The sequence below is a fragment of the Barbatula barbatula genome, assembly GCF_947034865.1.
Source record: "Barbatula barbatula genome assembly, chromosome: 7".
NCBI lineage: Eukaryota > Metazoa > Chordata > Actinopteri > Cypriniformes > Nemacheilidae > Barbatula > Barbatula barbatula.
This window is the reverse complement of record NC_136770.1, coordinates 13,810,551-13,828,123: the sequence shown is the minus strand read 5'-3', so window position 1 is coordinate 13,828,123 and position 17,573 is coordinate 13,810,551. Positions and strand designations below refer to the sequence as shown.

General features: G+C 38.2%; 2 protein-coding genes across 4 annotated transcripts; both read right to left on the bottom strand.

The window, feature by feature from the left end:
- Nucleotides 1–4,406: 4,406 nt before the first annotated feature.
- Nucleotides 4,407–11,695, bottom strand: uroc1 (urocanate hydratase 1). Of its 3 annotated transcripts, none has more exons than XM_079460742.1 (20): nucleotides 11,101–11,621; nucleotides 10,896–11,028; nucleotides 10,292–10,422; nucleotides 10,062–10,155; nucleotides 9,481–9,540; nucleotides 9,228–9,356; nucleotides 9,074–9,135; nucleotides 8,887–8,953; nucleotides 8,651–8,794; nucleotides 8,133–8,221; nucleotides 7,991–8,053; nucleotides 7,735–7,914; nucleotides 7,539–7,636; nucleotides 7,027–7,099; nucleotides 6,770–6,959; nucleotides 6,282–6,380; nucleotides 6,093–6,192; nucleotides 5,907–5,988; nucleotides 5,697–5,796; nucleotides 4,407–5,623 (listed from the first exon to the last, which is right to left on the bottom strand). In XM_079460742.1, the coding sequence occupies exons 2-20, from the start codon at nucleotides 11,019–11,021 to the stop codon at nucleotides 5,483–5,485; spliced, it is 2,028 nt and encodes a 675-aa protein (XP_079316868.1). In that variant the 5' UTR covers nucleotides 11,022–11,028; nucleotides 11,101–11,621; the 3' UTR covers nucleotides 4,407–5,482. The 3 variants fall into 3 exon arrangements, with proteins under 3 accessions (XP_079316868.1, XP_079316869.1, XP_079316870.1); XM_079460743.1 differs by having other exon boundaries at nucleotides 5,081–5,623; nucleotides 11,612–11,695; XM_079460744.1 differs by having other exon boundaries at nucleotides 5,102–5,623; nucleotides 10,896–11,013; nucleotides 11,101–11,206.
- Nucleotides 11,696–12,535: 840 nt separating this feature from the next.
- On the bottom strand, nucleotides 12,536–17,573 carry sec61a1a (SEC61 translocon subunit alpha 1a). Its single transcript, XM_079460314.1, has 12 exons — nucleotides 17,316–17,573; nucleotides 16,338–16,405; nucleotides 16,179–16,244; nucleotides 15,966–16,044; nucleotides 15,653–15,784; nucleotides 15,439–15,548; nucleotides 15,148–15,301; nucleotides 14,904–15,064; nucleotides 14,422–14,619; nucleotides 14,106–14,297; nucleotides 13,885–13,961; nucleotides 12,536–13,796 (listed from the first exon to the last, which is right to left on the bottom strand). Exons 1-12 carry the CDS (start codon nucleotides 17,320–17,322, stop codon nucleotides 13,610–13,612), a joined length of 1,431 nt encoding a protein of 476 aa, XP_079316440.1. The 5' UTR covers nucleotides 17,323–17,573; the 3' UTR covers nucleotides 12,536–13,609.

Here is a 17,573-nt window from a genome sequence, read left to right as displayed (position 1 = left end):
AGACTTTGCTTTTTATAGTCAACATAAATTGTAAATAATAAAACAAATTAAAAAAAAAAGTGTTTTGTTGTACAACCTTTGGAGCCATTCACTGCAAGCAAACATTTTCTGTAGCTCTCAGTGAGACTTCTTCACCTGTTAACAGATAGTTGGGCCCACTCTTCCTGAGCAAACTACTCCAGCGGTCTCAGGTTTGATGCCTTCTCCAGACTGCAAGTTTCAGCTCTTTCCATAGATGTTCAATAGGATTGCAATGAGGATAGAAGGCCACTTCAGAATAGTCCAATGTTTTCTTATCCATTCAAGGGTGATTTAGCTGTTTGTGTCATTATCCTGATGGAGGACCCATGACCTGTGACTGAGACAGAGCTTTCTGACACTGGGCAGTACATTTCGCTCCAATGCCTTCATAGTCTGGAGATTTCATTGTGCTCTGCTCAGATTCAAGGCCCCCTGTGCCAGATGCAGCCCCAAAGCATTACCGAGCCTCCTCCGTGTTTCAGGTATGGTGTTCACGTCTTTGAAACTTTTTTCGTCTGTGAACATATAGCTGATGTGACTAGCCAAAAAGCTTCAGTATTGACTCATCTGTCCAAAGGAAATTCTTAAGGATTGTGGCTAGTCAATATGAGTTTTAGCAAATTCCAGTCTGGCTTTTTTGTGTTTTTCTTTCAAAAGTGGAGTCCACTTTTGCTCAAAATGCGACGGATGGTGCGATCAGAAACTGACGTGCCTTCACCTTGGAGTTTAGCTTGTATCTGTTTGACAGTTATCGTTTGTTCTTTTTCTACCATTCGCACTATCCTTCTGTTCAATCTGGGGTCAATTTTCCTCTCGCGGCCGTGCACAGGGATGTTTTATGTAAAGTGTGAGTGGTTGATATATATGAAAAACATGACTTTGAATTAAGTGTAGGACAACACAGAAATACAATTATAAACCTTTTATGGACTAAACAAATTAGCTGAAAAGAACATTCTATTTAAATGATATTTTATCTGTAGTTTTGATGTTAGGATGGTACTTCAAAACATGGTACTTCAAAATAACCTAACCATCCATTCCAGTGGCCGATAAACTGGCTCCCATGCCTTTTCTTTAGCATTCATGTCTTTACAAAAACAGTCCTGGGGTTCATAAATCACTTTTTCTCAACCTCAATAATAAGCTGCTTCTTATCCATCGCCCTGCCATCTTGTTTCTGGACCACCTGCATAGAAGCACCTTCCTCACACAATATAAACACTGTATACTTAATTTATATCCATTTATGGTGAAATGACTGCCTTTTTGTGTCAATTACTGCTCATTTTGAGCATGATATGTGTGCTATCACTTTGAAACAATCAATGCTGTACAGCAAAAATAAACTTGATGCGTTAACGATCTCTGCACTGACGCACCGCATCTGCAATGGACGGACGGACCGCACCGCATAGACATGATGTGTATATGATCTAATCCGTTAACATGGGCACGTGAAAAATGCACGGACCGCATACGCACTCACACGGAGTATGTGTGGCCCGGTCATCTACTCATCTACCCCCTCCGAATATATAACGCAGATTTGAAATTTAGACAATGAGACTAGTTTTTATTATAATGACAATGTAGTCTAATCATGTTTTTGGCTAATATTACCATTTACAGTAGGCCCACCTACTTCAAATATCGTGGTTATAAACAGTGAGACCATAGTTAACTTTTGGCTACTGTGGTTTAACTACACATACCAAACTTAAAATTCAGTTGTAAAACCTAGTTACATTTCATAAGGACTGTGCGCTATTGCACATTTAATATATCTGATATGCTGCATTACATTTTATTGTTTTAGACATTTTATAATGATCCCGTCAGGATTAGAGGACCACTCTTAGTAAGGTCAAAAATCCTCACAATACAATTAGTGACAGCTGCAATTAAAAACAAATGAAATTCAATTACAACCCATTTTTGTTTTTCATAAAATATGTGTATTTTTTATATTTAACCATGTGTGCTTCTACCTTTATCAAGTCAGATGGTAATCAGCATTAACAAACACCTTTTAAAGCATTTTGAAGAATGTAGGACAGCAAACAGTTCTTTTGAACTTTTCACTACCATTTTATTTTTTCCCATGGTCAATGGGGGGCAGTATCTGTCTGGTTATAAGAATTCTCCAAATATCTTTCTCTGTGTTCAGCAGAAAAAAATAATTATACAGATTAGCAACAACTCGAAGGTGAGTAATAATTTTTATTTTTGGGTGAAGTATCACCACTGTGACAAAGGTCTTTTTTAGAATGTTCAAGTGAATAAACAACAAAAGGTTCTAGAGGGTGTATGTCTTGCATGCTTCTATATCTCCAGATGTAGAGTATCCTAAATGATTTATAGGCCAGTTTCCAGGACTTGGTGCAGCAGGACGTTCTATGCGCTGAAACAAAACCATTGCAGGGGACCGAGTCATCACAGGTAGGAACAAGCGCACATGATCTTCCTTTCCAGGCCAGAAAGCATTAGGGTCTGCCCAGCGAAATGACTGCTTATTTCTACCATATATACAGTACATACAAACAAACACAAACACATTCTTATTTAACAAAAGAAAAATATGAAAAGACAGAATACATATAAATGTAAACATAAGTAAATAAACACATCTCTAATAGAGTGACTTACAGCTTCTTATAGCCCTTATGTGGTACACCATCCTTAAGATCCAAACAAAATTCTTTGGGTGTGCTGAGGGAAGCCAGGCCCTGTTGTCGTCCATTTTGAGCAGGGAAGTGACCTTTGCCTTCGAGTTTGGAGCTGCTAGACATCAAGTCACCAGGGTGCACCAAGGCTTAAACAAAGGAACACTTTTTATTACAATGTTCTCTCATATTTTCTGTAAATGTGTATAGGTTTGAGTTTTTCTATGTGTTAATTGCATATGTATTTTTTTGTATATGGTGGTGTGTCACATTGGTCCACAGATAGATTATAGAAGATACCTTTCTTTAGAGTGGCTCGGCTCACATTAAGTCCCTGTTGTTGACATAGTTCCACTGATTTCATGTATTCTCTGAAACAAAGTCCTCTGAAATGGTCAACATTTCTGCCCATTAGCTCACCAAGAGAAGAAGGGCAAGAGATTTTGGTAGCTCCCAGGACTCTTCGCATGATCGCTATCACCTCCACATCCTGTATGTCCTCCTATTGAACACATTTGAAGAGCACTGCTGCAGACATAGAACTTGTCTGAATTTGGTACTGTAATTAATGATTACGTTTTGTTTATTGTTTACATATTTGTTTTGTTATATAGCAAAATATTTTTCCAAATGTAGTCTTTGTGTTTATTGTATGTACGTGATGCTCTACCTGGTCCTGATGTTCTCTCTCCTCAAGTGTGATATCATGTGTTTCCAGATTATGTCTTGACCCATCCACATTCTGATTATCTACTTTTGTATTGAGTAAAAAAAGGTAAATAATACAAAATATTAATTGATGTTACACTTATGTCACATTAATAAACACACATAAATGCACAACTCATTATTTGACTTTTTCTTTAGGCCCCGAAACATACTGTACCAAAGTTACATTTTTGTTCTTCCATTTCCTGATGCTTTCTGCTCCAGGCCTGAATAGCAGCAGCCAGACAATCTACAGTTACTGAGTTTCCATCCTGACTTTTTAAGGAGAACATCAGTGCATCCATCCGCTCAAGTGGTATGAAGAAACCTTCCTACAAACCAAAGCACTGGATGAATGCACAAACACATATTGCTGATGTCCTTCTGAAACCTTGTATCTCGATCCATCTAACCTAAATCATATGTTCACCCTTTATGTTTGTCACTGGGTTTCGCAAATATCTAACCAATAAAAAGTATTAAAAAGTGCATGTCAACTTTGACAACACTGCATTTAATCATATAAAAGTCCAGTGCTTTTTCCATTTCCTGAAAAACTTTTTTGGAAGAACAGTGACGATATTTTACAGTTGTATGTGGAATCTAAGAAAGGTAACAGAAAGGTAAAATGGAAAAATAAATATATTATAAAAGTTACCTTCTCAAACAACATAGCGAGGTCTGCACGCTTTATTTTACCAGTCCCGTGCCAGTCTAAAAGTTTGGCGAGTTTGCGGGCACTAAGCGTGCGCGTGCACAAATACCGTTTTACTTCTTCAATCTCGAGTTTGACCACGCGCTGTGACTGTAAGGAAAAGTAATGAATATCTGATTTAGAGCGTTGAACAACAACTAAAACATTGGCACCCAGAAATAAGAAATGCAAATATCATATATCAAGTAGCCTATTTTATACAAAATTAAGAAAAAAAGAAAAAAATTATTTTAATACATTTTTATGGTAATAACGTACTTGTTTAGCCAACATGTTCAAAAACGTTCTTAACTATTGCGTAGTAGTTTTTTATTCGTACATTGGCAGCGTCTGGTGAAATATATGTCTCAGGATAAGATAGCTTCTTAGCTCGGGTCTCTCTCTCCGTTACGAGAACCTCCAGGTCCGTGAGAACAGGTTTATTGTGGAGCCATCTGCGAAGATTACCCATCCCGTCAAGGGCTTCTCGGAATGCCTTTCGATCGCTTATCCACTCTGGATGTTCCACGGGCTTATTTCCAGGATAAAGTGGGAACACAGTGAAGTTTCTGCCCGCTGCTGGTTTATCAGGTAAGGTAGGTAAGTGTCTCGGTTGTGCACGAGTAAAATGAGCGGTATTCAATTTATCCACAAAATGCTTCCTGATGTCACTATTTTTACATTTCTGTGGCCCCAATGAACCGCATGACATTTTAAATAAGTATGTCTCTATTAGATCTCGCTTTTTTAAGCGCCTGAACTCCTCTTCCAGCATCGGGTCTTCCAATAAAACCTCCATTATTGTAGCATAATGTAAAAATCCACCTGCTGCTACTTACTGCCCTTGACCCACAGTTAAACAGATTAAACTAGTAACATGTATTTCTTTAGCACCGAGCAAATCTGTAGATCACTGAAGCTGTGTAGCCTACTGTATATGGGAGGCATGTTTACGCATGTATCCATGACACCCATTCAAGTCAAACTTCTTGTAAAGGTCAATCTTTTTCTTACCTCTATCACAGGCTAAAGTGTTCTCAGTTTTATTCAGATCTTCAAGTAATAGCACATTTAACAAATGAAAGATTACCAGAGCACCTAAATAAACCAAAAGTTTTTTTTAGAAACCTTTATATTACCTTTATATATATTACCTCTTTATAGAACTTCTATATTACTTTTGATAAAAGACACTAAAACCATTGTATGAGCATCGTGTGATGTGTGTATTATTCTGTTTTATAGAAATCCAAGTGTGTCTGATTATGAGCTTTGTTTGTGTCAATGTTACTTTTCAATGTTTTCTGGGCTGGGGTACAACTAGATAAATGGATCACTATAATTCATTTGTACTTTAATGCATAGTCTTTAATATAATATTTCAGAGTTGAGTCTAGCCCTGCAGTGCACAGTCCAGAATGTGTTCATCCTGTACTGTATAGGGCATGGTGACTCTCAGCTGACCCTGGTCCTCCATGGTACGCTGAATTGTCTCATAAGCATTAGAGTTGCCGGACCAACATCTCCTTGCCACCTGGGCAAATACACATATCAGTATACAGAAAAAAAGATAGACAAAAACAAACTTGAACACATACAGTACTCACCCCATTAGAGACATCCCAGTTCAGCATTAGTTTAGCTCTCTGCCCTGCTTCTTCGGAACCATCCAGAACCAATCCAAAACCTCCATTTATCACTTCCCCCCTAAGAAAAATAGACACGGACTGATATTGAATTTAAAGAAAAAACTTTTAACAATGGACTGATTTAGAAGGAATTTGTTTTCTTTAATAACCAGTCAAATCCCTCCTCACCATCCAACTCCTCCTCCGTTATGCAAGGCAACCCACGTTGCACCACGGAACGCATCACCAATACAGTTCTGCACAGCCATGTCTACAACAAATGTCCATATATATAAATAAGCTTCACATATTTGGGTATATAATGTGTGTAGGTAGAGTTGTGTAAGCTTGTATTATGTTGGTGTCTGTGTGTACCAGCACAAAATGCGGAGCCATCATAAACATTAGAGGTCTCTCTGAATGGGCTGTCTGTTCCACTGACATCATGGTGATCTCTGCTGATCACAACTGGGGCCTTAGGGGCAAAGCAGACCGTTAAACTTATAGTTGAGAAATCTGTATGAATGAAATAAGAGTACACTTCAGTGTACTGAATAGCTTTACCGAGACTCTGCCCTTGGCAATGGCTTGGTTTATCGCCAGGGCGATGGATACCCTTCCTTTCTGGTCCGAATAGAGAATGCGGGCCTGAGAACCCACAACCTGAACACAAAACTCAACTTACTAATGCAACAACAAGAAATCCAACAACAAGTTCAGACTGAGAATCACATTAGATTTTATTTGTGCAAAACAAATAAGGGCAATAGATTTTGATGTCAAGCTCCATGGCGTAATTTTAGAATAAATAACAAAAGATGAATAATAATTACATTTTAAAAGACTCAAATATATTATCTAATTTAGTTTTTTAGTGGCTCTCAGAGGTCAGATTTCACTTTGTATGTACAATTATGTACATTATGCAAATATTTATCCAGAGATGAAAAAATCTATAGGCAAGTGAATAGAACACAAAGTCAATGTCTGACCACCTTCTAGTGAAGTAATAATCAAAAATGTATATTTATTTACATGGCTATGTTTCATACCATCTTATGCTTCCCAGCCTCACGGATCCAGCGGATGTTGTCATTGTATTGCTGTCGAACGTTTTCGGTTGCCGTAGTGCTTATCTCTTCTAGTACAGCGGCAGCTATTGAGTCAGTCTCAGACAAGTCAGCAGGGTCACCAGAGGTGCACACCCAGCGGAACGGCCCAAAACCCAGTGAAAAAATATCTCTACAGAAAAAGGCAAAGATAAGTAACATTGTGGGCTTATGCATGTGACCTGCAGGTTGTCACTTACCCCATTATGTGTTGGACGTATGAAGGATATCTAAACACAGTAGCTCCTCCCCCTTTCTTCTCCACCTCCGCACCTTACAGAAAACAAATTCATTTTATTGGCTTCTTTTTGAAATACTACATCATGATTTTCTTACAGTATCATTTACATTCATGCTATTTGGCAGAAGCTTTTATCCAAAGCGACTTACATTGTGTGATACTATACATTTCTATCTGAGTACATGCAATCCCTGGGATCAAACCCAAGACCTTGGCTTTGCTAGTGCTGTGCACTAACCACTGAGCTACAAGTTATCATCACCTCCTGAGACAGGACTGTCATCTTCTCAAACAATTAAATCATTTTAACCCAAATCAATATTTTACTAATATATGTTTTAAGTAGCTGTTTAAATGGTTGATTTTATAAAGTCAGTATGTAACTATTGCAAAAGAAACCCCCTAATTTGTACCTTACCGTTACTTGTTACTATGAGTACACTATAATGTGGGTGTGAGGTTTCTACTTGCCTGCTCTCTGTGCCTCTAATAGAAAAGCATTGCCATAGTCCCAGAAGAACATCCCCACACATGAAAGTTTATTGATAGCTTCAACCTGCCTACGAAGACTAGATAAGGGAGATCAGAGCACATGCAGTTTTAAATGCAATGGACAATCGGCACCTTGAGTTGTGATATACTTTTTTAAAGGTGTTTTGACATGTACCTCTCATGTACTAAGGTTTTAAAGCGTTGGGGATCTGTGTTCATGAGTTGATTGGCTTGTCTCAAGGTGAGTTGCACTGGGTAATATCCTCCACTGAATGGGTTATGTAGGGATGTCTGATCAGAACCCAAATCTACCAACAACTCTCCTGTCTGCTTATACTCCTGGTACAGCCGCTCCCTGAAACATTACACCGACAATAAACATAACACTTCTCACAAGCAATAACAACTTAAATGTGTTGTTCGGGACTTACCAAAGATCCACAATGTTGCCATGGTAACCTAAGCTCAAAGCCGTCTTTGCTTTTTTGGCTTCCCTTTAATACAGAACATAAAATTGATTTGTCCGTGTCTCACTTTCTACCTTGCTTTGTTCATGTTTTTAGGGTGTTATACCTGATCCGTTGGATGCAGTGGTTAAGTTCACTAGTAACCTCCATCACCCAGCCCTGCTCATGTCTTTTCTTAAGTGGGGCTTCATCAACCTACAGAGAACAGCATTGTTCTTACTTTTATTCGCTTAGTGATTCGCTGTTACTAGTTTAATGAAAGATCTTCCCTGATATACAAAAGACAGATTGTTAGACCATTCCTTTTCAGCAATTTTTTCAATATAATGAATGTGAATCTGATTTGGTGTTCTCTGTAATGTTGAGCATTCAATGTGTTTTTTGTTTATCCAAAAATCATGTCTCATCCTCCTGTCATTCCATACCTGTATGACTTAGATTGGTCTGCAGAACACAAAGAAGATATTTTGAAGAACGTTGGTAACCAAACAACATTGGCCCCCATTGACTTTAATTATATGGACACAAAACAATTTCTCATAACACCTTATTTTGTGTTCCACAGAAGACAGAGTAAACAAAGGGTAAACAAATAATAACAGGATTAAAAAAAAATCATCTCACCTCGGCAATGACCCCGATACAGCCTGCAATGACTGCGGCCTTTGCTTGTGCTCCACTCATGCCGCCCAGACCAGAGGTCACAAAGACACGCCCCCTTAAGTCATCAGAACCCAGGTATCTCCTACCTGCATTTAGCACTGTCAACTAAAAGATTTATAATTCTTTGGTACGTTTTCTTTGAGGAAAACAATATTTTCATTTTGCCTCAACAGTTAATTTTATTGGTATTTTTTTACCATGGTGCCATGGACGATGCCCTGAGGGCCAATGTAACAGTAACTTCCAGCTGTCATTTGGCCATACCTGACCATACAAACAGAGAACAGAATTTTTTTATATACACACCTCATTTAAATGCGCAGCAAACAGTAGCAAAGAAAAAAAAAACTTTATAAGTATAGAGGTTGCACTCTGAACTCTTACATGGTAATCCCCATAGCAAACATCTTATCATATTTCTCTCTCGAAGAATAGTTTGGAATAACCTGAAGCAGAATAAGATATAATAAATGAATTGTGGTAAAAAAGAAACATTCACATGAAAATACATGCACACGAATATGATGATTGTGTGTACCATGCCATTGGTGATTACACAGCGTGGGGAAGAGGGAAGGCTGGGGAAGAGACCTAATGGGTGGCCGCTGTACATCACAAGCGTCTGCTCTTCAGTCATGGTGCTCAGATAGTGGAACACCAGCCAGAACTATGTAAACACATTCATGTGTCAAGGACATAAATGTGTACAGAAGAAGCAGTTTTATAATTGTACCACAAATGGATTGTACCACAAAAGGATATACTGTAACTTAAACACACACACGGTTTACCTGAGCCCAGTTGCTGAACACCTGTCCATTCCCTCCATACGTCACAAGCTCTTGTGGGAACTGAAAACAGAAAACACTCACTTTGAAAAAGTTAAATTGCTTCAAGCAATTAAAGATAAAACAGAAGAGTAAAAAACATTTGTATTCAAAAGTTGCTTTTAGTTCACCCTCAAGATTAAACCATCAGCATATGGTATATGGTAAACAAAGACAATACAAACTGGCCCAAAAAGCCAAATGCAGTGTATCAGAGAACATGGGTTTTATTTGATATAGATTTAGTATACATTTAGTTTACTTTTTGACTATGGCAGACATTCTCCTGGGCCTTGACTATAAGCTTTGTACATGTTTGTTTCATTTTTGCCAAGACTCCATACATTCTTCTCATAGCTGAGCTTTAGTTTACACCCCTGAATTAAAGTCAAAGACACCAATTTTCCAAATGCGGACATCACTTTCGACGACTATACTGTGCATGGACCACAAAGCAGTCAAGTTCAGCCTAATAAATAAAAAATAAGTCAAGGCACCTATATCACATTTTCTTAAATTAAAATAAATTAAATGTTAACACATACCTGTGCCACTGCAGGATCCAGATTGTTCATGATCATAAGCATGATGGCAGCCGCTTGTTTTGTTTTACATGGGTACTGATCAATTGGATAGGCTCTAAAACACACAGTCATATGCGATAGTCACACTTGAATGAATACAGTTGCTATTGTAATGTTTGCTTTTCATCCATATTATAAAATGTCTTCATACACGGTATTTCTGCGAGTATGTGTGATTGTTTATATTATACCTGATGGGAAGGGCAGGACAGAAGCGGTACATGTATATGTGCCCATACTGTCTGAGCTCCTGCGCAAACTCTGCAGCCAGAGTCGGGTGCAAAGCAGGGCGAAAGTATCTCAAAGCATTCCCCAAAGCCAGCTAGAGAAACAAAGATCCAGAAAATAATGAGTTTGGATCGAAATAAAGAAAAGTGAACAGAAAGACTGACAAGATTGGACATTGAGTGGTCATGATGCAATCTGGTTACAAAACATTTAGGTTTCTGTCCCTCACCCCCTTTTACTGAGGACTCCTTGCTCTATCTAAAGTCTCTTATCTTCTATAATAATTGACAGGACTCATAGTGTTGAAAGCTTGGAGAGTATCTGGGGATATTTTTAAAGAAAAACCTGCAAGAACTGTAAGCATATTTATACATAAACAAAAACTAGTGCACTATAATGTTTTTAAAGTAATGGCTGATCCAACAATTTGAATTCTTTCATTGTTTACTCAACCTCATGTCATTCAAAACTTGGATGACTTTATGTATTCTAGGGGTATTCTAAAGAACGTAGGAAAACAAACAACACTTGATGATTCATTATGACAATTCAAATTTTGCAACCCACCCGTTCTTCTGCCGCAGTGAGGTTTGGAGTACGCACTGGTGCGTGAGGTATACTAGGGTCCCTACCACGATTTTGGGGAAGAGGATCAAGGGGTAATCCCGCACAGATCTCCTTTAGACTGGACATCACAGTTCTGAATTCAGAGTGGATAAAATGAAAGCATGAGAAATGTAGATAAAAGCCAAAAGCTCTTCCAGATACTTACAGTTTCTCCCTGAATCAAGTGTTGTAGGTGCTTCTGTTTAGCTGCTATCACGATAAGTTTGTTTTGTGTGACTGCTGGTCTACTGACCCTCTCTAACCTCCTCCCCATCACCTCATTGGTCAGTTCACTTATTTATCCTTCTTGTCTCATCCAGTAAAACAATACAAATATCTTTGTCAGCTAATCATTGAACAAGCAGCCCCCCACACACAAACAACTAATACTTTCTATATGACTTATTATATTGTTTGTCTGAAGAAACAATGTATTACATTCATGACCTTAATGGTCAAAATATAACTCTTTAATTTGGCTCATAATAGACCAAATCATCTAAGTATATAGGTATTTACAGAGGAAAACTTCCACATTTTATTCCTTAACACACTTCATTGTGTCATTGTTGTATCAAGTTGGCAGCGATTGGCCAAAAGAACGGCGAGTAGTTACGAGTGAAACTCATACTGCTACAATCTGTTCCAGTTCACCCAAATAAGACTTCTAGAATTACCCTTGTTTCTGTGGGCACTGAATCAGACTGGTTCTGAAATAGAGGTCGAGACTTGACAGCCATCAGGATTGGGAGTTTCAAGATCAGGCATTTCATCACACTAAAAACAGGTGAAGAGCATTACTTTCCAGCGCTGTGTGATTGGAATGACAATCAATGTTGACTTGGAATGATGCAGTATTCAAAATGTTGAGGTAAGGTCTTAGGTATTTCATACTGCTACAATCATGTTTAATGATAAAACGCACCATTACAGCTTTATGCAATGCTTTATTCAATTTCAAACACATTTAAAATAGCTGTCAGAGATTTACCTGCACAACAGGTCAACAGATTTTCTGGACCTTTAATAGTTTATGGAACAGACAACCCCATTCACCAGCAAAAATCCCTGTGATCATCTATTCCCTACCCCCTTCGAAGAGTAAAGCTCTGGATGCCTTTAGAAGGAATAACGCAATTGTATCTCTTAATGTGTCAGTTTAACATTCACTTGCTGGCAAAAAAGCAGCAATAAGACTTGTGACGTTTTGTATGAGGGACCTTCAGAGGGCGTTATTTCCCTTTTCGTAGGCACCGATTGACATGGCTGGCCTCATTATGACATCTAAACAGATTACATTTTTAAGAAGCACTTGTTTCCTTTACAAATTACCTGGTAGAAAAAAAAACTAAACTTTGGGCGAGGATTTATATCTTCAAAAAAAAAAAACATCAGCATAGTTCAAATCAAAAAAGCCATGAGCACTTTCAAGGTGCAAGTTTCCAAACAATTAAAACATCCCAAATACAATTTACTCTTTTAAAATGGCTATTGTTCATTTGAAACAGTTTCCAAGTGATGATGTACACCTTCAATTAAAGATTTTGTTTTATACTCTGGAACTTGGAACAGTAACAATTCAAGGTTTACAATACAGTCTCTTCTCCCAAACATGAGCGTTTATTGAGAATGATCAGTCTCAGCTGAATATATTTGTTCGGAACATTTCTTTTTACATAATCAAAAAAAATATTTTACATGGTTGCGCACTGCATTTAATGTCATATATACAGACACCCAATGACATAGTAAAAGAGATGAAATATGTGAAAAAAAGTGGGCTGTTGGTGTAACCAATTCATATATTAATGAATATACGTCTTTCACTAAAGCGCAAGCAGTTTCACATACAGAAATGTCTTGCTGCCTATGCTGTAAAATGTGTTTTGTACAAAAGGATTCTGTGTTTAAATGGATACACATCAAAATTAAACACACCAAAAGACTGACACAACACGGAGCATTGCATTTCACCTGTTGTAATTCACCTTGTTTAGAATCGACAAACTATTCCACAGACGTAAACCAAACTCCTTTGGTTCTCAGATCTTCAGAGATAACAAAAAACAACAACTTTTATGATTAAATACAGTATGAGTTAAAAGAAGCCTTAAACTACCATCAGCCATTATGGATGAAACATGTCAGTTACATACTGTCTGACTGACAAACTGAGACTTTACAGTAGACAGTTTTGAGTGTGTCGAGATTTTATTGACAGTGCTGAGTATGCAATAACCCAACATTAGCAATACTTTCTGGAAAACCCTTTTATCAGGCTCAATTAGAAATCCTTTATCCAAGCTCAACTAGAATAGAGACAGGAAAAAGTAAATGAGGGGCTTCAGCGACACAGAGACAGAAAAAGGACAGACCAAGCAGAACAGAGTACCTGAAAATTCCTAGTCAGAGCTCACAGAGTCTATCTTAACTGTCCCATTACTGAAGTTCAGCTTTGTCACTGACTTTTAGAAACGTTTTGCCACTTCTGACAATTGGGAGAACATACCAAACTGCAGCTACAAAGAGCCCTGTTCTCCCAAGACTGGTGACAGACCATTTTGAATGCCTAAATTGCACCTAAATAAAAATAAGTCGACGTCAATCATAAAAATAATAAAAGTGTTTTATAAGGTGTGACAGCAAGTACGTGTGTGAATTGTGAATGTCCATGATTAGAAGAGTAGCGCTCCCATGCTGCCCATTTCACTTTGTTCCTTTACAAATATCTCAAAGTACTGGTAGATGATGGTAACAGCCAATAAGATTCCTGTTCCTGAACCGATGGCACCCAGGAAATCAGCCATGACTGAAAGGCCTCCGATACACAGGCCACCGAATGCAGCCGCTGTGGGGATATACCTAAAAAGCATAACCATTGGGTTAAATTAAGTATTCAAAAGTACTAAGAAGCTGAGATTATAGTGCAGGAGTGTTTGTGAACACTTACCTGTTGAGTTCATGAACCATCGAGGTCTCTCTGTGACCCCTCATCACCATCTGTTGTTCTTTCAGCTGCTTTGCCACCTAAAATGCACACACCTATTACAACTTCATAATGCATGCTTACACAGTATATACAAATATCCACAAACTGTTGAATAAAACAATGGGAACTGCTTTGCTTAAGATCTTTTTGAGTTAATTTAGTTAGGAAGCAACTAAACATACATCTTTGGCAGATGATCCAGAAACTTCAATCCAGGTCTTGGAAAAGAAGGCACAGGATCCCAGCATGAAGCCAATGTAGATAACTGCATGGACTGGGTCGTCAAGCACAGAACCAAAAGACTCTGGAGGAGATAGAAAGTAACACAGACCACCTACAGGGTAGGCACGGGCAGGGCCACCAGTTGAAGTGTCCTACAAAACAAATTGGCTTCAATTAGGTTGGATATCTCCTCCTACGATTCCATTTGTCTACAGTCGCTCATAAATATCAAAATAGTGAAATGTTACAGTAAAAAAATTACTGGGTGTCACTTACAGACCAAGTCCCCAGCAAGTTGACCAGAAAGTTCCCGCTGAAGCGGGTGGAGAGCATTTGGGAGATGACATAAAGGTTGGAAACCAGTGCGGACTGCAGGATGATGGGAATATTGGAGGTGTAGAACAACTTGATGGGGTATGTGTTATATTGTCCCCGGTAGCGTGCAGACTTGATGGGCAGGTCAACTCTGAAGCCCTGTTATTAGGAAAGCAAAAAAGAAACATTAAAACAACATTTTAACAATTAAATGATCTTTTTGAGTAAAATAACTTATTTTGTTTGGGTCAGGGGCATATTGAAGGCATAAAGAGAAAGCTATACATTTTAAGAGTCACATTTCTGATAATATTGAAAAGACAAAAAATCTAAGTAAAACCAACATTTAAAAAAATAAATATGAAAATAATCCAGAAAAATCTTGACTTTAAAGGGTTTTAGGTTTATAGCTTTGCAACAAAAGTTAATCTTAGAAAACAAACCTGGAAATATATAACCACAGCGAAGACAAAGACAGTAGCAATGAGGTTCAAGAGGTTGGGCAGGTTCTGTCTGTAAAAGGCCTCTCTCAGGGCTCGCACTTTATCTGTACGAGTGGCCAGCAGGTGGAAGAGAGCAATAATGGCTCCCTCAAACTCAGTACCTGAATGAACAGAGACAAAAACATCCAGGTGTTTTTAAACAGATTTACACAATGGAATCTTACGGGATACCCTGAACAAATACCTCTTCCTGTGTTGACTGTTGTTGGGCTGAACGCCTTCCATACGATGGTCTCACAAATGTTGGTGGCAATGAAGAGAGAGATACCAGAGCCCAACCCATAACCCTTCTGAAGCAACTCATCCAGCAGCAACACAATCAGCCCAGCCACAAACAACTACAAGACAAGCACAACCAGATTCAGTCATATTGCATCTCATTCAGTACACTCAATACAAAAGACAAACATCCTTAATGCAAGATATGAAACAACTTCTCCATAAAGTCCTCTTATCACAGATTTCACTATCTTACCTGAATGATGATAAGCAGACAGATGCCAGCACCCATCTCTGAAGGGTCTCCATACATTCCAGTCATGACATACACAATAGCCTGACCAATGGTGATGATCATTCCAAACACTGCAAACATAAAATAAAACTTTTATCATAAATACAATCAATACGTAATTTGTGTGCAGTGTAGTAGTATTCATATTTTACAAACACATCATCTAGAGACGTACACTTTTGAGCTCCATTAAAGAGTGCTCTGTCTTTAGGTGTGTCGCCAACCTCGATGATTTTAGCTCCAGCCAGCAGCTGCATGATGAGACCAGAGGTCACAATGGGAGAGATACCCAACTCCATCAGAGTACCTGAAATGCACAAACACAATATTAAGCCTCAGTTCTTGCCATGCAAAAGCTCATGAAAACATCAGGCACCTCAGTATTTTTAACTAGATATTATTCAAAATTACAGGTAAGCCACTGACAAAACTAATTAAAATTTCACTAAGTTGGTGGTAAAAGAAAAAAATGGTTTAGCAAGGTTTACCTCTGTTGGAGGCCAGGATGACTCTCATCCAGTAAAATGGATCTGCCGAGTCTGATGACATGATTCCAAAAAGAGGGATCTGAAATGGTAGATTAATACAGAGGGAAAAACACTGAATCAGATGCTCAGAGGAAAAGTTTCAATTTGTAAGAAATAACAGCTGCCCTAAGAATGCAAATACATCAAAAAAATACTTTCTCACAATAAACTTACCTGACAGCAAACAAGAAAGATGAATAACGTGATTGCCGTCCATAGTACCTTTTCCCTGAACTGGATCTGTAACACACAAAGGATTGGTTAAAATCATACTTTAACATGTGTAATTCATTTAGAAACAGGCTGCTTGATATGTTGTCTGCAGGATTTTACCTTTCTTTCAGGTTTTTGAATTTCCGGCAAAACCGCACAAAACGGTTTTATAACCTCCAAAAACTTAACTAGAAATGGGAGAACAGAAAATTTTCATTATCAGTAATACAAAACATGCATGTTTATATGCAAAGGTAGCATTAAACTTTAACACAAAATAACAACTGACTCAAATAGTGCAAAAACATGTTTAACATTAGTTTAATTGGGTTTTTTTAAACGCAGTGATAATAGCTTTAGACGGAAATAAACAACAACATAACAAAATTCTCTATTTCCAAATCCATTGTTGTGGTATTGGGACAACAGCAGCAAGATGCTGCCCTTTCTAAAGCGTCGTCATCATTAAAGCACCCGATTGATTTTCGATCTGTTATACACGAAAACATTTAAATCACATCTCACAGGACAGACAACGCAATACATAACGATTTCTCTGAGGTATCACGGGTGTTTAAAAACTGACAAGACGTTATATTAAGTAACGTTACTGTTACTTCAAACAACTAACGTTAGCCAGCTTGCTTGCTGCTAGCCTCCATTATTTTAAACAACTTCACGCTAATCTGGCAATCTAGAAAACCAACAAATTAGTAAATATCCATACAGCAAGTACGTTAAATGCGTTACTAAACCTATAAGACAGACTTTTTTGTTATTTTAAAAGTTTAAAATGCACTGTTACCACATGCTAACGCTAGTCGCTTGCAGCCATTCGATAGTTAGCAATCTGGAATGCTTTCAAACGTCATTTCACACAAACCACATTTTATATATCAAGCATCAAATGTAAAAATATGTTTTTAACCAGCAATAAACAGCAGTTTTATATTAGTCTAAATGTACAGACATCTAACGTTAGATCAAAGGAAACTGTCCGGCTAGCGTGCTAACGGGACTCTGTTGTTACAAAACAGGAAAATGAAACGGATGAACTGTAATTAACACAAAAGAAAAGGTTTAAAACACTCCACTCACTAGCCATGGTGACAATCCCCCAAAATCACGGTCACTATCTGATATCCCAGTGAGCTGTAAACGGACAGTCCAGCTCCAGCGCCCGGGAGAGAGAAAGAGAGAGAGAGAGGGAGGAGAAGCGCTTTAGAGACACGTCAACACTACACAAACTCTACTACACGTCAGAACAGAGAGCCGCCGTTGGTCTTCCGTTTCATGTATTCTAATCATGTGGTCGGAGTCTGTCTCATGACGCTGTCCTCAACATTATTCCAGCAT